Raw genomic sequence first — 22,848 nt, 5'->3', positions numbered from 1 at the left:
GCTCCCTCCCTCGTCAGAAAGCCTCTACAATGCCCGAAAAGGACCCTGGTCACAAGGACCGTCCTCCGTATCAAATACGATCAGACCAAGAATTCGGTCCTGTCAGATGGCACGCGAGTTGCGATTGCGGTCAAGTCACATATAAGATCAACCGAGCAACACCGCTCAACGCAAAGTACTGCCACTGTCGCGGCTGTCAAGTGACTCATGGTGCGACACTTGGATATCTAATTGTATCAGCAACAAATGGTTAATTTACTCTTGCAGGCGCCCCATTCCAGTGGTGCGGCATCTTCCACAAAGCTGATATCCTCTTCACCAGAGGCACTGAAGGCCTTTCGTTCTACTCATCTCAGAACAAGTCCAGGGATTACGAGTTGCCGACGAAGGTGGCATGTGCGCACTGTCGGAGCCCAATAATGGACGAAGGACGGAATGTCTGTTTGATATTCCCCGAGTTGATTGACTACAAGGCGTCAGGAGCGGATCACCATACATGGAGAGAGACGTTCGAGCCAAAGTATGTCCCAATCACCGTCAAGATCTCCCCCAACGGTCAATTGGCAATTGAGAAACTAATGTAGAGCAGGATGCATATATTCTACGGTAGCCGTGCAATCGACATCCCGGACGGGAAGCCCAAGTGGTCTGCATTGGACGAACAGAGCGATTTACTTGATGACTATGGCAAACCGAAGGATGATAGCTCACGTACGCGAATGTAATCGATGTAAAAGTTAACTTACATATAATGGATTAATTAATCGTGTAATACTCGTGTGTAGATTGGATTGGAAATACACCCATTATGAGTCGGCTGAGCCTGCACCCAAAAATGACGTCGATGGAGTTTCCCCACCACGGATTTATTGTCTACAACATTTTTCTCCTCATGAACTTCATAGCACCACCACACTAAGTATAATATACTGTCTGTGAGTCCCTACTATCTCTAATTATATAATACCGTTCGACAAATCAATCTCCCCCATAAGCCCCCCACAACCCATCAACAAAACCAACCCCGCAACTCCCACTCTCACCCCAACAACAAATCTAACGTCACCTCTAGTCTCTCTCTCTCTCTCCATTGAACACACCAAACCAAAGCAAAAATGTCCTGGTCTCAAAAAACATTCACCCTCCCGCCCAAGTCGCGCGGTTCATACCTCATAACCGACCACATCAAGTCCGCGGTGCCCGAAATCCGTGACTACAAGGTCGGCATGCTCAACCTGTTCATCCAGCACACGTCATGCGCGCTCTCCCTAAACGAGAACTGGGACGAGGATGTCCGTGAGGATATGTCTGATGCGCTGGACCGCATTGCGCCCGAGGATAGAAAAGGGAATCTTTATCGCCATAGTGCGGAGGGGGAAGATGATATGCCGGTATGTATTTCTTTCGCTGCTTTTTTTCCCACTTCGCATTTGAATAGCAGACAGTATAGACAGTGTGCTAATGTTATACTGGGATGCAGGCACACATCAAATCCGCACTCATTGGGGCTTCAGTGAACATCCCGATTTCGAACGGGCGGTTGGCGACGGGAACGTGGCAAGGGATTTGGTATTTGGAGTTCCGGGCTGCGAGACATTCGAGGAAGGTTGTTGCTACCATCCAGGGCGAGAAGGCTTGACTAGATACAGGTGCGGCGTATCATCTTTAGGGGTCAGGAGTACTGTATAGCGTAGATCGGGGTGTGGGCGATGAATTGAGATGACTTGTTGATATTAAGCTCAGATGTAGTAAGTAGGCGGTCGTATTACTTTAATGATGGTTTAGCCTAGTCCGGCCCCTAACGTTGGTAAGCTTTTGGTGGTTAGGTATGTTAATATGATTGCAAGCAATATAGTCTAACATCTTCATTGATTGGTACAACTGTACAAGCCCAATTAGGGCAAAAATAGATAAAAATAAAAACATGCATCAACGCCAAAAACAGTTCCATCTTTACCGCTGCTCAAATCCACCTTCAGTGACACGCTGGCTCTCGTTCACCTCTTCGGCATCGCCGGTAGATTCCAGGGGGTAGCTGGTGGCAGGCAGAGATTCGAGGTACGCACGGTTGTGTTCGTGGGCCTATGGTCAGTCAGAATATCGTAGGTTATCACATTTGTGACAGTTACGTACGAAAGGAACTCCGCAGTACCCGCAGGCAGTAATCTCGGGCTTGTCGGTGTTGATAAAGATTCTGGGGTGACCCAGGGGACCACCGCCTCCATCACAGCTGACGACCCTCTCATGTGTCCAGCGAACGGGCTGTTTGTGAATGAGTTCAATAGCGGCCAAAGGCGTGGGCTAAACACATGTCAGTCATTTTGATTTTCCCAGCCTCGATTTATCTCCCACGGCCCATCCCATCCAGGACACGACCACCACCGAGAATCGGGTATTAACCAACCTGAAGTTCCATAATGGTCTGCTCAAATCGTGGTCCACTCATCGCGTCCTCTCGCGGCCTCTGGCTTTGAGACCAAGTGGGCTTCCGGTTAGGAGCCTGCAGCGAGCGAACTCGCTCGGCAACATCCGGGGTTTCCTTCAACGCAGCATCCCACGATCCCATCGAGTCAACAGGTGTAGCATTGGTCTCGGAGACATTAGGCTTGGGCGTTTGCGGGGTCGGGTCGTTCGGCTGCATGTAGTTTTCAGAGAAACGAGGGACGGTGGTCGAGTAGGCGGCCCGGGAGGCAACGCGCGGCGCCACGCTGGACGAGAACGCCGCGATCCGGCTTCGGACTGTGGGGAGCATCATCTTCCCTGCGATTGAGCCGTGGGGAGGAATTGTGATGGCGGAAGGAGAGATGAAGTCGGTCGACGGTTGAGGTTTGGAGGTCCAATTATTTGCGGGAGCTTTGATTCGACGAGCGTTGAGGAGCCGGTGTGGGCGGTGAGGTTCTGCCGATGCTACGCCGATTTTCATTCATAACTTTTAGTTTTTGGGACAGGTGCTGCTGCTGCTGCTGCTGGTTCTTTTTATTCTTGCACTTTTTTCTTCAGTCTAATAGCGCCTTGTTTGGATTTTGATTTCCGCAAGGATTAGACCCATTGGAACCCTCAGCCATGCCTCAACAATCGCCATCAGGCCCAAAGCCTGAAAAGAACATGTCTTCTCGTCTACTAACTATGAAGGTATGCAGCTCCAAAATACCTCTCATAACTTTTAACTAATGGACAAAGTTCATGCAAAGAGCCGCTGCCAGCGCCGCCTCAAAAGAATCTTCCCTACCTGCGTCTGCCAGCGAATCCAAAGACTCAACTCCAAAAAAGCGCAGAGTCTCCGCCGGACCAGGCAGCCCAGTCGCGCCCTCTTCAGACATGGAAGCGATTTCTGCAGCGCTCGCAGAGGAAGAAGAGCGACGCAGGGATGCAATCTCTCGACAAGCTGCAGAGGCAGGAGAGACCGAATGGGTCCTTGATTTTGGAGGCGCTGACGCAGTTACGCAATATGCACAGCAACCTCTCGTAGTCGCAGACACTTCTTTGGATGCGGACGATGATGATATGGACTATGGGGGTCGCCAGGTTTACGGCAATTATAAGAAAAAGAATAAACCCAAGGTTTGTGTCCTTATTCCAACCATGGCATGATCTGATGCTGAAAAAAAATTTCCAGCCCTCGGGCGAAAGAGCTGAAGATGAGTCCAATGCGACAAAAACCCCAGCGAAGAGCCAGAGCAAACAAGAGAAAGTCAACTTGGATGAGATGGTCAGTATTTCTGGGACAGGCGGCCGCTCGAAACCAACTCCAAGCAATGCGAATCAGAAGCCGCAAAAGAAGCGAAAACACAAATAAACTCGTCCATAACAATGAAGGACTTCTAGCAAGGAATCGCGCCACAGCTCATGTATCCAGCAATTGACTTCTCCCCCACCCAATCTAATACAACTGTCCCAAAGGGAACGCGACTACCATTGCGGATCTGGGTTGTACCCCCACTCCGGAGTTGGTTCGATATTCTGTGTCTTCGAAGCTTCCGCCCTGGTGTCGTGCCGCGCACGACAACATCGCCTTTCCTCAGTCGGATCTCCTCCGATTTGATACCCTTCCGGCGGATTTGAGTTGCATTTCCGTCACGTTTGTAAACGCGGATCTTCATCACATCAGATGCGGGGGCTTCGGGAGTGGGACTTCGACTGGAGGTCCTCCCAACTTCGACGCGGACGTCCTTCGCTCTGTCGTCTGTGTTCGATCTCAGAATCTTCCGAGATCTACGAGGGACATCATAGTTGAAAGGAAACTTTTCCGTGGGGGCCTTCATTATTCCTCGAGGCTGGCCGTAGCCTCTCCGGTCGTACTCTGGTCTAGGCCTTACAAGTGATCCTTGTCTTCAGTGTGAGCTGACTACACCCTGTCAGAGCTGACCCATCAAGAATACATCATAGCACATACCTCTGGCTCTTCTGGGATCGGCGTAATCAGAATGGCCGGTGCTTTACCTGGCCCGTACGAGCATGCTTTCGCTTCTTGGTCTTGTTCATATTCCCTTCTCTGGTGGTGTTCCTTCGCCGACTGGGGACGAACTTGCATCGGCAGAGGAGCCCTCGAATGTGAGGACGGGAGTTGTTGAAATTTGGAACGAACAAGGCGTGGTCGTTCCGTTTGGAGTCCTTCGACCATGAAGTACGATTTAGCGCATGGGCAAAGCATGTTCAAAGTTCAGTGGTGTCAAACTGTCAAACTGTCAAACTGTCAAACTGTCAAACTGTCAAACTGTCAAGGCGGCGTCAAGGAAAAGAAAAAGAATTCCAAGTTCGTACCATTAGTGAATAGTCGCTCGTCAGCCCTGATAAGAAAAGAAAGCAACAATGGGGTCGTAGTAAACAGACGCAGCTCTTATTGCAAGCTCGACTCCTAACCAGGAGAGTGGATCCTAAAAAAGGAAGGCATTATTGAACCCAATTCAAGTCTATCGATCCTCCAGATCAGCTTCAAAATTGGGCGCCACTAAATCATGCTTAAAGGTCGATCACAGACACAGGCCCAAAAGTAGATCTGGGTCGTGACTCGTAATCATCCCTAGAATTATGTACTGTGATCGATCAAACCCACACCTCATAACTCACAACAAGATGGCGACAGTAACGGTCTCACAGACTACAACTTGGCCTTCTCACCGGCCTCCTTCCTCTCCCATCTCCTCCTTATCCCGTAATTCACAGCCAGATTCCACGCCGCAACACCAACTCCCAGGGGCGGCGCAAGCAGCAGCCACCAAGCCCACCACCTCGGACTCCTCCCCTGAATTGTCGTAACAGCCCTCCGCACCTCCCTCTCCAGCTCCTCCTTATCTCCGTCATTCCAAACAATAACCCCCCTGGCACTCTCTATACCCCGAAACTCAGCCTTATCCACCTTCCCCCTAACATCACCTTGACTCCTGACCCGATTCTCCGCATCCTCCGCAGTGAGATGCGCATCGCGCGCTCGTAACCGCGCCATCTGTACCTCCGGATCATTCACGCCCACAACAACAACCGTCCCGCAGATCAAGTCCATTCCCGATTCAAACAGCAGCGGCACATCCAGAACAACAGCCCAGAATCCATGTAGGTAGTAGTACAGTAAGCTCTTATACACCTCCCACCTCACAGCCGGATGCACAATCTTATTGAGGATCATGCGGTCGCGCTTCCGCTCCTCCGAGGTCCCAAAGACCCTGCGTCCCAGCGCGGGCCTATTCAATCCGCGCGGGGTGCCCGGCGGCGCATTTGGTGATTCCGGGAGGAGTAGATCCGGTGTGCTAGGGCCGAAGTAATTGACGATTGCGGCGTAGCCTGGTGTTCCTGGTTCGACGACTTTGCGGGCGAGTTGGTCGGCGTCGATTATGGGGAGAGAGTAAGGCGGGGAGGAGAGGAGGGAGGAGACGGTTGATTTGCCCGTCGCGATTGAGCCTGTGAGGCCGATTATGAGCATTTTGATCCCTTTCTTTTCTTTTTCTTTTTCCCGCTTCGCTTTTCTTCTTTCTTGGGCTGTGGGGGGAATTTGGATGGGCGATGGCTTGGTGTGTGAGGTAGATATAGGAGGGTGGTCGTGGTTGCTGGCATATGCCGGTTGGAGAAGCTCAGCCCGGTTGACTTCTCCGGGACCGAGGTTCCACCACTTGATCTTATCGCTGGTGACGAGTGACGACAATATGGGGTAAATTATACTACGTGCAACCCCTAGCTGCGCGTTCTAGCTATAGTCTCAAAGTCCAGTATATATTCCTTTTCCTATGTCCCTGAGTTGAGTATTGACATTAAATTCAGCCAGTTTGGTGTGGCGTCGCTAGATCTATTGATAGTGTACAGCAGCTTCCAGCTTAATCATGCCTGACAATTGACAGCCCGCGCAGAGCTGGAACGAAGCGATCAATGGCGAGGACTTTTTTCTTAAATTCTTCTTTCCGCCATTCTGCGGTATATTTCCGTCTGGGGCGCGGGGTGGGTTGGATTTGCTGGCTTCTCGAAGTCCAGCTCTGTCCACTAGAGTGGAGATGCCTTTGTAATCCTTCGTCTCGAGCAAGTGGTGTCGTTATCCCTGGTCAGGAAGCCCACCCTTGCTGGGATCTTGTTTCTGTCCATGCCATCCAATAAACGGCCAGCCTTGCGGAAGGGTTGAGTATTTCGGGAGTTGGTAGCGGTCTTTGCAGGCGTCCTGGCTCGGGCATGTCAAATCGCATAGCCCAAAGACCCTGCAATAGCACTCTTCAGCGGAGGGACAATGGACTGGGGCTTTTCCAAATATCACTGCGATGCGTTAGCTAGTTGTCTCACATCAAGTTGCTATGGTGGAAGGGAAGGGGGACATACTATGCCAGGAGTATTCCATAATCCGCCCGCTTAAATCGTCCGTCAGGTCCGTTTCCGACAGCCATTTTCTAAATCGCACATAATCACTCTTTGGGCGCTCGTGAATCTGCCAGCTCGTGACTCCAAATTGCGCACAACAAGACGCACCGACCGCCTCTGGCACCTCAACCCCGGGGAAGAGCTCCATGAACGCGTTCTTGAAATATTCGCCGGCGTGTATGTTCTCACGGTGCGTATCGGTCAGCGGATGGATCTCCTCTGGACACCCCAGGACCCAGGCACAGCGCAAGTTAACGTAACCCTGCTTCTCAAGGTATGGAAGCTGGAAATTGCGCAGCATCGGCATGCCATCGTAGTAGGGGTCATCGTTGTGCCATTGATATCGTTGGGAATGGATAAACAGAATCGATTCGGGGAGGTTGTCATAATTGTCGATGATGTACCTGTAAACATTCGTCCAAGTTAGATGCATCCTCATCCCCAAAAGGCGGGAGTGTAACTCACGTCAAATAGACCATCGATTCCCTGCCCTTGTTCTGCTTCACCGTCAATTGCGCTTTCTTATCATCCACCACGTAAATATTCTTATGCCAATCCGGAAAGTAGTTGTGCAACCACGAGACATCATCGTTCTTCATACTAGCCACCACCATGCTTTTCCGGATGGGCGCCGACTGCCGCGCGGGAGTCGCCCGGCCTGACTGCGGATCTCGATAAGGGCCCCCGAGCGCTTCGGAGTCATATATCGTAGGGTCGACATGCTTGCGCGGCGACGAATTGGAGAAGAAGAGGAGGTACAGGGCGAAAATGATGAAGATGGTCAGGAAGATCGCTTTCTCTCGATTGCGACGGCGCGGGCTGTTGACGCCGCTGAAGAAGAAGAAGAACATGGCTGCCGCACAGCGACTAGCTCGGACTAGCACAGACAGACGTGGTTATGGAGTAAGATATGCGCGGTTGCGTTTGGGAGTGCACAGAGAGTGCTCCGTGGTCGGTTCGGGAATTTGAGCGTCAAGCCAAATCGATCAGGCAGCCGATCATGGCTGTCGCCGACACCAGCCGGAACGCGTGTTGCCGTGGAGTAGCCGCCGTTCAGGCAACTAATCCAGATGAGATCCGAAGCCGGTGAGGGAGGCGGGCTTTGGAGGAGGAGGCTGGCAGGCAGACCGTTGATGGAGCTGGAGTCGACAGTTGGCAGCTCGAACTTGAAGCAGGACCAGCCACAGTGGAGCGATCGACAGCCCCCATTGGACTTTCTTCCACCCACAACCTCCATTATTTACTTTACTGGATCAACATTCAACAGTCGATAACAATTTCTATTCATCATATATATAAATTTGTCATTCACCAGCGTATCCTCTCACTGGCATGCATTAATGTCAATCAGATACCATCCGTGCGCTGATGAGAGCTGCACATCCTCGCCGGCATTTCCATCTCTCGATCCAACACCCTCAATGACCTCGATGTCTGCCGTTGTGGGAGTGACATCGCTATCGCTAGTGATCCAGTACTCGGGACTCAGATGGCTGAATCCAAACGCCATGGGCGGCAGTCTGGGAACGATATCGACGGTGTGCGTGACTCGATAGTTGCCGCCCTGGTCTGTGATGTACTGCGCTAAGGCTTCATTGCCAACTCGCGGGCTCCCATATCCATACTACACTGTCGTTAGTATGTAGCCACTATACTAATGCTACTACCACTGGGTGACTTACGTGTTCAACAGCATAGCCCGCATTCCGCAGCTGCGCTGCTCCAAGAGTAGCCAATGCCGCCCCAAAGCTGTGGCCAGTGAAGACCACAGTGAAACCGGGGTAGGTTTCGAGAGCGGACTGAACGCCAGATGTCAGCGTATCCGCAACGACCTGCCATGATTTCCAGAACCCGCCGTGGACTTCACATCCACTGCAGAGTTCATCGACTCCGTCCTTGCCAAAGTCAAGGTTCGCGATCCAGGTGTCGACTGTACGGCTTCCACGAAAAGACACGACAATCAGCTCGTTGGTTGTGTCTGCAGCCAGGAATCCCGCTACGTCTCCATATTCGCTCTCTCTGCAATCCACGTTAGACTTTGAGATCCCAAAAATCTCATGATGAAATACGAGACGTACTCATAGAACTCGGCCAGCGTGGTGGTTTCAGCTTCCTCGACTGTTGGGCAGTTCCCGCTTGCACATACAAGCTTGTTGCCAGTAGAATTGATGTTGGGAGTGCAGTAGGATGCCGCAGAGTACTCGGCAAACAGGACTAACTGGCTCAGGTCGTCGGCCGATACATCTGCTCTGCGTCAGTCATACACCATCACTCTAAACTTCTTCCGCTGGGGCTAAGCAAACCGCGACGAGCCAGCGGGGTGGGAGCAGCAACAGCTAAGGCTGCAAGGGCTATGACAGCAGCAGAAATATATCGAAGACCGGCCATACTGCCAACAACCACTTCAACGGTATAATAGGGTAAATACGCGTATATACAAAAATACCCCAAAATAAAGGGCAGAAAGAGGCCGGTATGCTGCACACTCACACTCAAAGACAGACCGGCAGACAGACAAACCTCCGATCTTCAGGAACAGCCACTGCTTATATAGCATTACCCAGTCATGGGGACTGACCAGTACCAATCCAGGTTTGCAGCATTCCTCACGGAATCACGATCCATCCAAGCCCCAAGGAATGCCATGAGACTCATTAACCTCCCTCGAGACAACCCCACCCGAGGGGTCCGAAAAGCAAAATGAAGGGCGCGATACAACCTCAGCCATAAGCTAGCTACTCGAAATCCTTTATCTAATATCGAATAATACTCCGTAAAGAACCACCTGCGTCTATCACCCGTGATGATCCTCCCATTTCCAGCAAGAAATCCGTGCGCCAGTATGTCCGCGTGCTCGTTGCTGGGCCCTACACGGACCAGAACGAGTCAGTTCGCAAACTCCCACTACGAGGTCTGCGCTCTGCATCGTATTCGTGGAAGCTGCAAACGGTGAGTCGGTGACTGTCACTTGGCCTCCCGTAGGACGGCCACGGGCGAAGATCAGTATACAGAAGCGTGCTAGCGAGTCAGCCAAGCCGTGCAGAGAGGGGACGTAAGTGGGCAATCGGGCATCGAATGTCATCGAATCCATCGAATCCATCGAGTACACTACGGAGTAAACTACTCGGCTGGCCGTTTCCTGAGAGGGAAACACCACGGAACGAGTGGTACAAACTCTCTCGACTTCCTCGTACCTACGGAGGAAAATCAACTCGCTGAAGATTAAACTTGAGAAAAGGGAAACGAACCACTCGGAGGCAGAACCCAGCGCATGCTGTGCTTGCCAAGTATCCGGGCGTCTACTAGTAGTCTCCTAAGGGCTGAGGGGATCATCCGGTTCGGCACTTGATAAGTTGATTTGAGATGGGGTAATTATCCACTCAGCTTGCATAATTCACCAGTATGGCCTTGCAGATTCACTGACGAAGTAACCCTGTCTTTTAGCCTGTGCGGACGGACTGCGGAGAAATTGACTGCTGCACGGCTATCACTTTCACTGTGAAAAATACAGTCAGTCATAGCTGTACCTCCCTCGAAGTCGAGTCCATACTCACCTTACTCCGATATATTAAGCCCCGGTGTGGGACAACAATTCCGACCAGCTGTTGACCTCGTGCGCTTTATTGAACTGTTAATGGTTACCGGTAGTAACTTGAGCACTGGCCAAGCGGTTCCGTGGATACCGTCTTTGTAGTCTACTATGACCTTTTAGAAATGCCTAGCCTTGCGGTTAAATAGCAGAGGACGGAGGTTTTGTGCATGGTCTGCACGAATTTCGTCATAAACTAGGGCAGGCATATTAATTACCCTCCTAATAGAGGCTCTCCGTGATATTCTTCATAGAAGGGCACATTTTATTTGCACTGGTTCTGTGGAGCTGGAGGTTAGTTAGTTATACTACTTTAGTCCCTCCCACTGTCGTCGGTCGACGGCGAACAACCCAATCCAGCCGTCTTTTCCGTCTTGACTCTTGACGATGCGATGCGAACTCGGAATTGGCCTATTTTACCTACTTGAGCACTATGTATTCGGAGAAATTGATGAATTGAACCATGCATAGATATCGCTCCTCGAAACGCCAGTCGTAAGAGCTAGAACACATACATCTTCTGGAGATGAAAAGTAACGAAGAGTCGATAGGGTAGTCCATACGCGCTCGACTGACTGACACATTAGTCAACCGTCGCTTTAGACATCAAGCATGCCTGCGAGGTATTCCCTAACCAGCAGACGCCAACCACATCTCACAGCCCCACCCCGTCTACAACCAGGAAACATAGTTAACCAGTATAGCGGCTTAGCTCACTGGCTCTGCCCTCCGTTCTCGGCTCCCTCGTTATAGTCCGCCATCCCCGAATCTTCGTCCTTGTTATCGCTACCAGCAAGGACCTTTGTACGAGGGGCCTGGTCTTCCGGCGAACCCGTCCCAGGTGTAGCAGCCACAACGTTATCGTTCTCATCCACAAACTCAAAGTTATACCGGGACAGTAAATGCGGGATCGACGAGAGCTGTGGTCCGTATCGTTGGTTGTTATCGTATAGCTCGAAAAGCGGCACAGCGAGAAGTTTCATGTTCTTCGGGACGGAGAGGACCTCTGCGCAGCAAACAAACATCACATTAATTTTACCATCCCCCCAACGTAATGCCCAGTGTCAAATATCGGGAGACTCACTCTTCTTTGGAAGCTGGATGAAAAAAAGCTTCTTGCACTCCTTCGGCCGCGTAACATGTCCCGGCAAAAACGGGTACATGAAGGTCTCGAAATTCGGCCTCCACCACTGCGCGAGTGTATCGCCAATTTCCCAGTCCTCGTTCACGCCCTCGCCAGAAAACTGTGAGCCCACGGGCGCAAGACGCTCGTTTAAGCGCTTCTTGAATCCGTCAATTTCTTCGTCTTCGTGGAGGAGATAGTCGCCTGGTCTGTACATTAAGGCCGCGAGCCATTCAGTCAGTGGTTCTTGCAATATACGGGCTCTGCGACTGATAGATGGAACTGAGTACGTACAGCTTGAAGAAAGCATTCGCGATCTGAAGCATGAGGACGTGCGGGTGGTTGTGTTCATGGCAGACGAGGATCCCCTCGCATGTCCGTCTCATGCCGTGCTTGTCATAGTGTTCTTCGAGGCGCTTTAGGCGGGCGAGCACGGAGGGGTCTTCTTCTGGTTGTGTTTCCTTTGTGCCGAATGTGTAGTTGGAGAGGGGGTATAAGCGGATTGTCTCGGGCTGTTTTGCTGAGAAGTCTTTTGGCGCGATAGGTCTGCGTGTTGCGAGTTTGTACGTTAGCAAGCTGGATGAGGACCGAGACGACGGGAGAGAACGCACGGATGGCTGCTTTGCATTGCCGTGGTTGTAGTTGTTGACATCTTGATGACTGTCAGTGTATTCAAGTAAATATGGACGGCACAGGAGTAGCAACTAAGCGGAATGGGTTTCGAGGGATATCATGGAATGGATGTTGTATAATGTTGCGGCCGCCGGAGCTCTGAGGTGGCTGTGATTGGTGTTGGAGCTCTGGTCGCAAAAACATCGGACCGTGTCCTCTTAGAGAGCGGCCAGGCTTGTACAGTTCCAACCCAATTAACAGGTTAATTGTTTACAATTTGGTAGAATGAGAATGAGGAGTTATTATTCTGCCTTATATTCACTCTAACAGTAGTTTAGACGATGGTTGACAACCGCATACACAGAATCAGACAAGAACATGCAATGACTTTATTTCTAAACCCCAAAGAACTAAGTCCATATCCCGCCTACTCCACCATCGCATCGCCGCCTCCCTAACCAACCATGCATAAAACCATGACACGTATTTAACCAAAGAAATCTAGAGTTTGGCATCAAAATCCTCAAACTCGGTGAGGTCCGTGATGGGGCTGGGCCCAGTGCTGACAGCCAGGCGGGCCTTGAACTCCGTAACATTTGTAATATAGGTTGCGGTGTCCTTGGTAAGAGCGGCGTCTTCGGAGCTTCCCTTGCTTTCAGCGCCCTGCTCCTTCTGCTCCTTGCAGTCGTCTTCGTATGCGCCGGCTTGGGCCTTGAGGTGAATTGAAAGCTTGCCTCGGGTAGGAGACTCGGGCTTGATCATCTTCTTATAGAAGTTGATGAGGTCCGACTTGCTCAAATCCCGGACACGGGCAGCATCAGTTTCACTCTGCAGGAAGTCGTAGTATTCGCTACCAATGTGAGTCCAGAACCGGGAAGTCTCGGAAACCAGGTTCTTGAGCTTCTCCAGTCTCTTGTTGATGACGCTCCGTTTGTGGCCCTCGAATTCTTCTTCCGGCATCGTCTCCAATGTCTTTCCGAAGTTGGTGAGGAAAGAGTCAATACGAGATTCCAAGTATTGAGCAGTGCGCTCACTCTGGATAATCACACGGTATCCAATGGTTGTGGCCGAGTAGCGTGCGCCGCTCCAGACGACATACCCGAGCTGCTCCTTGCTTCGCAGTTGGTCAAACGCAGGCTCGTCAGTCATTTGCGCGAACAGCAACAACTTGGCGCGTAGGACTTCATCGTGCATGTCCCCAATAAAGAGGTAATACTCGATACAGTGGTTAACATTGGCGGGGTCCTTGAGAGGCCTCTCGTAGGTGTAGTTGGACCCAGCCGGGATAATCATGTTACGCCTGACATTCCACTGGGACTCTGGCAGATTGCGGCTCTTCAAAGTTGACTCCACAGTATCTGTCATTCTCAGTGCATCCTCCTTGTAGATGTTACCGTGGGCCAAGACCTCGATGTGGTTTTGGCGCAGAATCTGGGGGAAGAAGTGTTGGATATCCTCGGCCTCAATGTGCTCCAGTTCGGCAGCGTATTGCTCGTTCAGCCAACCGCGCTCAGCAGTCAAATACCGGGTGTAGTCTCCAACCTGGTAGTAAGGCTGCTGGTACTCTGCATTCTTATAGCCACGGGTCAGGCGCTCCTTGATGATCCGGAAGCGATCTGGGCTGATCACAAGATCACGCATGCTTGTGAGGACCTTCTCCAAGAGGACAGACATTTTGTCGTTGTATCCTCCAACCGAAACGTCAAGACCAAAAATGCTAGCAGACAGATGGTAGTCCAAGCCAGCGAGTTCCGCGTCATAGGAGTACTCTACCAAAGCATCTCTAACAAGCTCACAGTAGAGCTTCGACTTTACAAGGTTGGCCGGGGTGGCGTAAACCAAGGGGTTCCTGAGGGTAACGTAGACAGTGGCCTTAGGGACCCAGAACCGGTCATCTTTCTTAAACCAGACACGGACATGCTCGTCATGGCGGATAAGCTTGGGAGTCTTTGCAGGCTCAGGTACCTCTTTCTTCTCCACTGAAAGTCTGGTAGGGACAAACTCGTTTTTATGCGGGATATGCAATTCCGATAGTCGAGTCTCCGGTGTGGTTTTCAGCGCTGCGCGGATATTGGCCATGAAATCCTCAGGGACGTCCTCGACCTTGTACTCGGTTCCGTACCACTTTTCCTTGGTGTTCCAGTCTCCTGGGTAGTCCTGGGCGACGACTATCAACCTGAAGTTGTCCTCACGAAGGTACGAAAAGGCCTTCTTAATGCCCTCTGGGTCAAACTTTCTAAGGAGAGACCCGCTAAGCAACCAGTCTCGTGGCAGCGGCTTCTGCATGACACTGCTCAGGCGGCTAGTGAATCGGCTGGCGGGAGACTTTTGTTTGAATCGGAATTCTACCTCCGCCAAATTCTTCATCTCCTCAAAGATCCACTCCTCCGGCTCCCGTTCCTTGATCATGGCAATGTACTCAAAGATCACCCTGACCACCTGTTGATATTGTTGCAATCCTTCCTGTGTCAATCGGACAGACACGGTAAAGAAGGCAGCTCCAGGGCAGACCGGCATTGCTCCGGCAGATAATCCATTCGCCCAACCCTTCGCTTTGATATATGCCAAAATACTTCCGGGTCCCTCGTGGCCGATAAGATGGCTAATGTACCGACTCGGCTGAGTCTCATGTAGTTTCTCCTCGTCCAGGAACGGGAAGTAAATATCCACGGAGCGTGAGTCCATCACGGGCTTAGCAAAGACCTGCTTACACATATCATTCGGCAGCCAGATCGGGATATCATCCCACCGGTTCTGGGGTAGATCCTTATTATTGACATTAGCGAACAGTTCCGATACCCACTGCTCTAGCTGATCCAGCGATTCACGACCAAGCACCACCAGCTTCATCCGGTTAGCAGAATAGTGTTTATCATAAAACTTCATAAACTCATTGCGAATCTCAACACCGCGCTGCAGCGGCTCCTCCTTCAACGTCTGCAGGTTTCCCGTTGAGAAGTGGTTATAAGGATGTTCTGGGTTGGACAGCGACTTATTGAGCTGCATCAAACGCCACAAGTCGCTCTGCAGGTTCTTCTTATTTTCTGAGTCCACTGCCCGCATTTCACGGTCGAGCGTGTTCTCCAAGAAAAGCGGCGACACAAAGAACTGCGCAAATCGATCCAAGGCGCCATACAAAGGAGACGGTCCTGCTGATTCGGTGCTGGCCGAATCCGACACTGCCGGCGTTCCATTTGTAGTTCCGTTAGGGGTGGATTGACCGCTCAATGTCTCGCTGTTAGATGTACCCGTAGCAGACACCTCAAAGAAATAGTTCGTCTCAGTACCGGCGGTGTAGGCATTGGACGATCCAGAGTGCGAGGCGAGATATTGGTTGTATGCGTTTTCTACAGGATACTAGAATAAAAAAAATTACCCGTTAGACATGTCGGTGAGAGTCATGATGTGCAGCAGACCTTTTCAGTTCCCATAAATAGCATATGCTCCAACCCGTGAGCAAGACCTTGTAAGTCCTCTGGATCACTGAAGCTTCCCACGTTGACGTCCATCGCCGCGGCAGCCTTATCTGTCTCCGCATCATGGACCAACAGAGCCTCAAGCTTATTAGGCAGCTGTATGACTCTGTAGGAACGGTCATCCAGAAGAGGCTTTTCTAGCCCCTCTGTCAGACGCTCGGCCGATTTCACTGTCATTTTCCTTGTATGCGTGATGGACTGAAGAGCGGAGAGGCGGTTGAGAGCGGAGTGTCGCGGTGAAGAGTGAGGCGAACGGAGAGAAGGCGCGTGTGATCGAGTAGACGCGGAATGCGAATGAGGGGCGACCGGCACAGAAACGACACCGATTGGAGCAAGGAGCGAGCGAGACGCTGGGGATGGATATGAGAATGAGATGCCGCAGGGTAGGCGTCTATTCCACAGCTGGCGAACAGAGGAGTACCTTGTGGGTGGCATGCAGTACGAGCGCTGCAGGAAACAGGCGGTATTCAAGCCCGGAAGGTTGCCCGGTGACGATCAGGAAACGACTAGCGAGTGACTAGTGACAGTTTGATAGTCTCTGGGTCAACGAAGGTTAGAGATGGGTAAGATTCGAACGTGGCAGGAGATAAAGCGAGCGGGCAGATAGATGCGCACGCACGCCACAGTGCTGCAGAATGAGGAACGGGCTCACAGAAGAGGCAAACATCCAATAGAGGCCCCAATGGTATGAAATAGTGGAATGCACACCTCAATAAGTCAATACTATCTCACGACATCGATTCCAGGAATTCAAAAGCACGACATGAGGGGGAATGTCTCCGGTATCAGCAGCTGGGCGGTGTGAAGCTGTATACCTCGGGGCGAGGCATACTCAACTAGACCGGGATGAGCCCAACGGTGGCTCTTTCATTCTGAATTGATTGGCTGTTGAAGCGATAGCCAGCGAGTTCCCCATCGCAAAACAGCGAGGCTGGGGCTGGACTCTGGAGCTAACAGTGAACTCTGGGGTTGGTGTCTCTGGGGTCGAAGGGTTCAAGGCTGCAATGCTGCATTCTTGTTCGATTAGAGCCTCGACTTCGAAGCGCAAAAGCCAAAAAGACGCAAAGCTGATGGAAAATATCCCACCGAGAAGAGTCTTGATTAATATCTCGACTAATATTCGCATGGGCTTGTTCCCCAAATTGAACCACCCTGCAGCCAACTATTTTGAAGTCGTACCACCTCTCGATAAACCCCTGTCTCCCATATTCGCACACATTACCGGTAGTGACTTTATAGGTCTCTTTTATGGCCTGTAAGACGTAGCTAAAAATAATATAAAAATCAGTAGCTTCATTTGATAAACTGCAGTGTAACTGCAAGATTTCAGTGAGGCCAAGTATATCCTAGTCTTTGCTATTTGTACATATGTCCACTGCATTATAAGTCTATGTTCGACCTGTGCAGGCAATATTAAGGTCATATAACAACAGCCTCAGCCGAGCATCTGCAGCCGCGAAGCCACGAACGGGCGCTATCCCCCATTGCGGGCCTGAGCGCGAGCCCGAGCGTAAGGTTGACTCACCCAAGGTCAGTGTACGTTTTCCTCCCAAGCTGGCAAGCTGTTACGAGATTTTGTATTAAACAGGGTATTTTAAAGGAGGGATGGGAAAACGCAAGGCATAGATGCATATACATTAAGCATTGGCTCATCTATATACTTCCATTATATTACCCCAGCAATCAACGAAAAAGATAACCCGTCAACCACCAAGCAGCGCACAGGAATTATGCTCGAAAAGAAACATTTCAGCCGTGCATCGAACAATTACCCAACAGAAGCCTAGGGGCACTGATCAGCACAAAGGGTAAGGGTCTCATCCGAGGCCGTATCACAGGTCTTGACCTGGCTACCCGCAGGCTGGGACCCATCAGGCCAGCAGATAGTCGGGCATGCCTCGTTGGAAGAGGTAACGGTAAGCACCTTGCCCTGGAAGGCAGTTCCAAAGACAGTCGACAGATCGTACCACAGCTGATTGGGGTCGAGGGTGTAGGCGAAGTTGAGCTGGGGGCTGCCGTCGTAGAGGCCGTTGGCGGTGCGGGTGATCTTGAGTGAGATGCCGCCTGAGGCAGGGTCCCGATAGAACTGCTCGCTGAAGGTCTCGCCAGGGTTGATCTTGTGGACGTCGCTGACGGAGCCGCCGACGGACCAGAGGTACATAGGAGCCTTGCAGTTGTTGTGGACCTTGGCGTTGCCGACGGCACTGGCAACAGAGGCCAGGGCCGCAATAGAGAGGGCAGCGAGGTTGGTGAGGTGCATTTTGAAGGTATTGAAAGTGGTTATCCTTAGTGGAGAGGAGTAGTTAGGGATTTGATGGTGTTGAAGACAGAACTTATATGGCTTGTCCGAGAGAGAAGGCCATGCTTAAATAGTTTTCGCCGCGCATCATAGTTCCTTCTTGGTGTAAGCAATCCTATCGTTGAGTCCCTGCTGTCTTCCACCGGTTCTCACAGTCCAACTTGAGACCGCCTGTTCGAGGATCACTGATGACCGCATCGCATCCGTGAAATCCCTCTCCAGTAGGGCTGGGGACGCCGTGTTCAAGGCACCTTGACGTAGTGAGAAGTTGCCTGTGCTCCAAGCGACATCAGAGGATTGGCCATGTCGTAGAATATACGAGGAGAAGCAGGAGGAAAAGAGGCATCCAGCGGGGCTGAGTGAGACAGTTACATCCTAGGTCAAAGTATCCAGAGGTACAAATATGGTGAGAGACAAGTCAGACAGTCCTTCGGAATTTGGAGGCCGCAAACGAGTCCAATCACGCTGGATTTCTTTTTTGCGCCAGTGGAGTTGGCGAATAGTGGCTTTGCAGATGTCTCAGTATGGTGTTGAATGGAACGGACAGGATTTCTGGGGAAACTTGACCGTGGTTCTGCAGGAAGACCTCGTATTCGATGACTACCATGGACTTCACAGACTGGCTCGCCTTAGTCTCGCTCTGTGTCTCAGCCATCATCTGACTGACCGACCTGAAGAGAAGAGTCGATGGGAAACCGGGACTAAATGAGGACGGACCATGCGGGGACTATCCACCATCCCCGCGAACGGGGGAGACGCATTTAGCATGAATAAAGAGTAAAGACACCAATCATGTGGAGCTTTCGGATTTCGGGGTTTGGGCAGCCAAGCCATGGGGAAGAAATTGTAAATTAGGATATCTGAACCAGATGCTGTTCATGGGTACGGAAAGAAGCTCTTTCGCTATGTTTCACTACGCGCTGATCATTCAAGCCATTCAAAGCCATGTCAAGCCACGCCTTGTTGCAAAGTTCAAAACAAGAAACAAGTCCATCGACCAATTATACCAAACCACCCCGAGACTGAAAATGATACAAGGTAATACTGTGGCGCTGATAAACCCTGGAATAGGTGAGATCGATGCATGATTAGGCTGCCCTCGGAGTGGCCTTTGCAGGAGACCGGTTCGAAGGTTGCTCCTCCTCCGTCTCGTCACTCTCAGGCGGCTCAACTCGGTTTTCAACCCATTGGAAAACCTCGTCTTTGTGATGAACAAGCATCTCACTGAGTGCTGCCTTGGGTGATTCAAGCAGATTTCCATATCGCTTAGATGGCTTCTTCGGATTCTTCCACAGCCCATGGGCATGTGAGACATATACGAGCGAGTTCTTCCAGAATCAGCAAGAGCTCCAGAGGTCACGAATGGAAGGAAAGTGTGACAACTTACATCCTTGTACCATCTTGACAACCAAACCTGGGTATGCGAGGCAACTGCGCGGACTGGATCCCGGGCCACAAATGAAATCACTCCGTTCACTCGCTGGTAAAGGGTTTCTGTCTATGAGTTAGCTTTGCTGTGGCCGGCCTCCTTACGGCGGTTCCCCACCTCTGTTGATTAAGAGATTGGCAACTCCGTAAAATGCATTCCCAATTCCAATCAGGAATATTTCCGTAGCTTCATTAGGTCTAGGATGCGATGTTAGTCTTGCGATAAACAATGCGAACAATCTCCAAAGCTTACTCGATGTAATTGTCCCACAAATAACCAGCTAGCTCTTCAGTTGCTGTCGGTCGGTTCTCATCTTCATCCTCGAACCTATTTGGTGCCTAGTTGACTCTGTTAGTGAAAGCGCTACGCTGAATCTTAAGTCTACTCACTGGCTCGGTCGTGACATGTTTTGGGATGTTCACATCAATTACACCGTAACCCTTGCCAACAGCCCATTGGACATAATCCTTCATGACATCAGCCTTGTCCTGGTCAGCGCAGCCATTGCAGGAGGACGGACTGTGCACTTACAAGCCAGCAGTTGTGCGCCTCCAATCTATTAGTGACAGGGTGCGGCAGTCCCATGATCTCAGGCCTACTCAGTGTTAAATATGGAAATCATTCACAGTTGAATGGAACACTCACGGGTCATGGAAAATAACTAAAAGTGGAACAGACTGGTTGTAATTCGGACTTCAGTGTGTTAGCTAATTGCCAGTTAGCCGAATTCGCGTGCTTACCTCGCCAATACTTGGTTCTCAAATGAACGAGATATGGCAGTTCGGTAGATATAGAGAGAAGTGAGCTTGCAGTTATCATATAGTTGCTTGGCTTGGTAGGCTCGAATGACATCTGTAATTTAATCAGCGTTCATGTTCCTCTTCAGTTGCTTCTCGTGATGAAGGCGTACCGTGAAGTCTATCGGTCCAGAGTCCTTCGCCTTGGGGTCCTTTCGGGTACATGCAATGCCAGTAACTGGACTGAATCATAATCACTCGTCTTACAGTAGAGATCGCCATTTCTGAAGGCGAGGTTGAGTGTAATCGGTCAGGTGGATCTCCCATAAGCGTTTTCGTGACAGCAAGGGCAGACTTCGAAATCGACCTAAAGTTGTAGCCTCCCTGGAATCCACGGGTTAGTCATTAAGGTCCAAGCTCTAAGCTCTTAAAATATACAAACCTCCAAGCAAACAGCAACTTTTCCATGTGCTAGTGTCATTAACATGTGCGTCATGTGAGCATAACATGCCGGTGTCACAAAACATCCACCAAGCTCGTCACCCACGGCAGCATCGAAGCCGGATGCAACTATAGGTATTTAGTATCCGACTCTCTGCAGTGAGATGTGGGAGGTTTCATACTTATTACCAAATCAGGGTTGAACTCTTGCGCAATTGGCATGACCACCTGCTGGAACGCATACATGTAGTCCCCATCGCCCATCCCTTGACTGGGCCAGGGTATGTTGACATTTCTGAAAAGGTCATCAGTAAGTGGTTCAAAGATAGGGCTGAAGAGCGTGTGTCCGACCTTCCTACGCCTGCACCTGCACCGCAATAATCCCAGTCACCTTCTTTCTCTCCTGGATAAAATTTTCCATCTTGGTAGACGTGGAGTGAAATGTATAGAATATTGGGGTCGTCATAAAAGGCTTTCTGGATTCCGTTTCCTGTCAAGTATAAGCGGTGATGTAATTTATCTTCGATTTAAGCAGTATCCATTACCATGATGGACATCCCTGTGAAAGTTAGCTTTCTCCACTGCCCGAACCCAGTGGGTATTACATACCAGTCAAGAATTAAAATCTTCCTGCAGCTATCACCAAGTTGTTTCTGGCAGACGCGCGCCGCAACTGAGACGTTATTGAATAAGCAGAATCCCATGGTCTTATCATGCTCAGCATGGTGACCAGGTGGTCGAATAACAGCTATCGCATTCTTCACTTTGCGAGTAGCGACAGCCAGACATGTTTCGATAGCACCTCCGACGGATAACAGGGAAGCCGCAAAAGTAAGCTTATTGAAATAGATTGAGTCACGGGTATGCTCCAGTGCGATTAATTCTTCATCAGACATATCTGTAGGACATATTAGAGACTTCCAGCTTACTCAACATCATGTAAAGGACATACCTTTGGTGCTCTCTACAAATGCATAATGCGCTGCAGTGTGAACGGAAGATATTTCCTCTTCCGTGGCATTACGGGCACTAATCCGCTTCAATGGCCGCGCGACAAGAGGTCTGGTTGACTCTGCATCGTCAACAAGCCCTGCACGGCAGAGCTCTTTGAAGATGTAGTAGATTCTTCTCGGATCTTCTGGATGGACATCTGATGTTGGTCTAACTTCACAATGGTAGCGCATCTGGACATCATAGCAGAGCCCTGAGGGTAATGACGACAGCGGTAGTCCATGTTGCACTTGTACTTCTTCATCAGACCAGTCTGAATCCTCTTCCACGAGACTATCCTGCTTTTCAATGTCGGTATTTGAGGCATCTGCAGGAGCAGTCGACTGCAAGACACTCTTTGGCGGTGATTCACTCTGTTTGCCCCTTATCGTAGTCTTCAAAGGCTGAGAGTTACCCGTTTGAATCACTGGCATTTGCATCGGCTGGCTTAACAGCGGCGGTGCCAAATATGGATCAGATCCCCCATTGAGATGGCCATGAGATCTCGGCTGGCCCGTACCGTCGCTTGTCGAGCGGCTTGAAAAGTCGGGGTTGGCAGCATGGAAACCCGCCTCTCCCATGACAGTGTCCTCGTCCTCTGCCATCATCACTAGTTGGAGTCAGAAGGACCCTGTGTCTCCCTGTCACTGCAAAAAACGAGTTGCGCTAGCACCTCATGACCGACTCAACAGTAGAAGCGCAGTGATATCCACAATCTTGACAACCGGGACAGGGGAGGGGGGCAATGACACAAACAAAAGTCTATTGAGGATACAAAGAGGGAGCGGAGGAAGCGCTTAACAACTTTAGCACAGTACTAGGTACGAACTTAGATAAATATGGAAAGCATAAAACGGTAGTAGTAGTGCGAGGTAAAGTAGAACAACGAGGAGATGGTGAGGAACTAGATAGCTCTAGCAGTGAAACCCAAATGTCCGCAAATAAGAAGTTGAATCCAAAACCATTGCACACGGCGCAACGCGAGTCAGAAACGAGGGCTAGTAGGCCGCGATATATTGGCGCTCAGGCCTACAGTTCATAGAAGGAAATTCCACGTCCCAACTAGTCGCAACGCGTGCACCAAGGGAGGGTGCTCTGGCGTGGGAGTTTGGTTGATGGAGCTCTAGGACGGAGTTTAGGTCGGAAGCTGCCAAAAGCGCCATTCACGTGACTCCTTCTGGTCCCAGATAATGAAGCATCAGATCATCCAGCGACCATTGTATGATGCGAAGAACATATTCCAATGCTAAAATTCGCTCTCATCAAGCAGTAATGGTGGTTTGGCGCCGTGGTTGTCTTACTTGAGATCTCGCTGTCG

General features: G+C 50.7%; 12 protein-coding genes across 12 annotated transcripts; 3 read left to right on the top strand and 9 right to left on the bottom strand.

Moving 5' to 3' along the window:
- Positions 1 to 29: 29 nt before the first annotated feature.
- ASPSYDRAFT_156913 (GFA family protein) lies at positions 30 to 725 on the top strand (the record flags this gene model as incomplete). Its single annotated transcript, XM_040842605.1, has 3 exons — positions 30 to 210; positions 268 to 520; positions 590 to 725. 3 exons carry the CDS (start codon positions 30 to 32, stop codon positions 723 to 725), a joined length of 570 nt encoding a protein of 189 aa, XP_040700405.1.
- A 390-nt stretch (positions 726 to 1,115) lies between these two features.
- Positions 1,116 to 1,639, top strand: ASPSYDRAFT_156681 (YjbQ family protein; the record flags this gene model as incomplete). The annotated part of the gene is made up of 2 exons (XM_040842578.1): positions 1,116 to 1,391; positions 1,481 to 1,639. The coding sequence occupies 2 exons, from the start codon at positions 1,116 to 1,118 to the stop codon at positions 1,637 to 1,639; spliced, it is 435 nt and encodes a 144-aa protein (XP_040700404.1).
- Positions 1,640 to 1,953: 314 nt separating this feature from the next.
- ASPSYDRAFT_156853 (zinc-finger domain-containing protein) lies at positions 1,954 to 2,752 on the bottom strand (the record flags this gene model as incomplete). Its single annotated transcript, XM_040842599.1, has 3 exons — positions 1,954 to 2,082; positions 2,134 to 2,301; positions 2,405 to 2,752. The coding sequence occupies 3 exons, from the start codon at positions 2,750 to 2,752 to the stop codon at positions 1,954 to 1,956; spliced, it is 645 nt and encodes a 214-aa protein (XP_040700403.1).
- Positions 2,753 to 3,063: 311 nt separating this feature from the next.
- On the top strand, positions 3,064 to 3,796 carry ASPSYDRAFT_155996 (uncharacterized protein; the record flags this gene model as incomplete). The annotated part of the gene is made up of 3 exons (XM_040842517.1): positions 3,064 to 3,132; positions 3,181 to 3,561; positions 3,617 to 3,796. The coding sequence occupies 3 exons, from the start codon at positions 3,064 to 3,066 to the stop codon at positions 3,794 to 3,796; spliced, it is 630 nt and encodes a 209-aa protein (XP_040700402.1).
- A 25-nt stretch (positions 3,797 to 3,821) lies between these two features.
- On the bottom strand, positions 3,822 to 4,651 carry ASPSYDRAFT_91853 (uncharacterized protein; the record flags this gene model as incomplete). Its single annotated transcript, XM_040852561.1, has 3 exons — positions 3,822 to 4,212; positions 4,317 to 4,345; positions 4,394 to 4,651. The coding sequence occupies 3 exons, from the start codon at positions 4,649 to 4,651 to the stop codon at positions 3,822 to 3,824; spliced, it is 678 nt and encodes a 225-aa protein (XP_040700401.1).
- A 447-nt stretch (positions 4,652 to 5,098) lies between these two features.
- ASPSYDRAFT_156649 (putative dephospho-CoA kinase) lies at positions 5,099 to 5,917 on the bottom strand (the record flags this gene model as incomplete). Its single annotated transcript, XM_040842574.1, has 1 exon — positions 5,099 to 5,917. The coding sequence occupies one exon, from the start codon at positions 5,915 to 5,917 to the stop codon at positions 5,099 to 5,101; it is 819 nt and encodes a 272-aa protein (XP_040700400.1).
- Positions 5,918 to 6,517: 600 nt separating this feature from the next.
- ASPSYDRAFT_207101 (DUF3431 domain-containing protein) lies at positions 6,518 to 7,975 on the bottom strand (the record flags this gene model as incomplete). The annotated part of the gene is made up of 3 exons (XM_040843915.1): positions 7,300 to 7,975; positions 6,796 to 7,238; positions 6,518 to 6,732 (listed from the first exon to the last, which is right to left on the bottom strand). The coding sequence occupies exons 1-3, from the start codon at positions 7,683 to 7,685 to the stop codon at positions 6,518 to 6,520; spliced, it is 1,044 nt and encodes a 347-aa protein (XP_040700399.1). The 5' UTR covers positions 7,686 to 7,975.
- Positions 7,976 to 8,094: 119 nt separating this feature from the next.
- ASPSYDRAFT_47883 (lipase family protein) lies at positions 8,095 to 9,225 on the bottom strand (the record flags this gene model as incomplete). Its single annotated transcript, XM_040847528.1, has 4 exons — positions 8,095 to 8,458; positions 8,517 to 8,853; positions 8,913 to 9,078; positions 9,138 to 9,225. 4 exons carry the CDS (start codon positions 9,220 to 9,222, stop codon positions 8,159 to 8,161), a joined length of 888 nt encoding a protein of 295 aa, XP_040700398.1. The 3' UTR covers positions 8,095 to 8,158.
- A 1,451-nt stretch (positions 9,226 to 10,676) lies between these two features.
- On the bottom strand, positions 10,677 to 12,294 carry ASPSYDRAFT_47880 (cleavage and polyadenylation specificity factor subunit 5). The gene is made up of 4 exons (XM_040847527.1): positions 12,158 to 12,294; positions 11,841 to 12,092; positions 11,508 to 11,755; positions 10,677 to 11,429 (listed from the first exon to the last, which is right to left on the bottom strand). Exons 1-4 carry the CDS (start codon positions 12,196 to 12,198, stop codon positions 11,137 to 11,139), a joined length of 834 nt encoding a protein of 277 aa, XP_040700397.1. The 5' UTR covers positions 12,199 to 12,294; the 3' UTR covers positions 10,677 to 11,136.
- A 365-nt stretch (positions 12,295 to 12,659) lies between these two features.
- ASPSYDRAFT_91848 (a-pheromone processing metallopeptidase Ste23) lies at positions 12,660 to 15,811 on the bottom strand (the record flags this gene model as incomplete). The annotated part of the gene is made up of 2 exons (XM_040852560.1): positions 12,660 to 15,515; positions 15,575 to 15,811. The coding sequence occupies 2 exons, from the start codon at positions 15,809 to 15,811 to the stop codon at positions 12,660 to 12,662; spliced, it is 3,093 nt and encodes a 1,030-aa protein (XP_040700396.1).
- Positions 15,812 to 17,217: 1,406 nt separating this feature from the next.
- On the bottom strand, positions 17,218 to 18,107 carry ASPSYDRAFT_47878 (putative BYS1 domain protein). The gene has a single exon (XM_040847526.1). It carries the CDS (start codon positions 17,892 to 17,894, stop codon positions 17,418 to 17,420), a length of 477 nt encoding a protein of 158 aa, XP_040700395.1. The 5' UTR covers positions 17,895 to 18,107; the 3' UTR covers positions 17,218 to 17,417.
- A 620-nt stretch (positions 18,108 to 18,727) lies between these two features.
- On the bottom strand, positions 18,728 to 22,637 carry hdaA (histone deacetylase hdaA). Its single transcript, XM_040840680.1, has 15 exons — positions 21,493 to 22,637; positions 21,150 to 21,438; positions 21,086 to 21,099; positions 20,892 to 21,030; positions 20,723 to 20,835; positions 20,542 to 20,669; positions 20,273 to 20,483; positions 20,103 to 20,214; positions 20,008 to 20,055; positions 19,894 to 19,957; positions 19,752 to 19,844; positions 19,615 to 19,700; positions 19,480 to 19,559; positions 19,321 to 19,427; positions 18,728 to 19,261 (listed from the first exon to the last, which is right to left on the bottom strand). Exons 1-15 carry the CDS (start codon positions 22,136 to 22,138, stop codon positions 19,022 to 19,024), a joined length of 2,370 nt encoding a protein of 789 aa, XP_040700394.1. The 5' UTR covers positions 22,139 to 22,637; the 3' UTR covers positions 18,728 to 19,021.
- Positions 22,638 to 22,848: the final 211 nt, after the last annotated feature.

This window comes from Aspergillus sydowii (genome assembly GCF_001890705.1).
Source record: "Aspergillus sydowii CBS 593.65 unplaced genomic scaffold ASPSYscaffold_9, whole genome shotgun sequence".
NCBI lineage: Eukaryota > Fungi > Ascomycota > Eurotiomycetes > Eurotiales > Aspergillaceae > Aspergillus > Aspergillus sydowii.
Note: the sequence above shows the minus strand (reverse complement) of the source record. Positions and strands in the feature narration are given on the sequence as shown.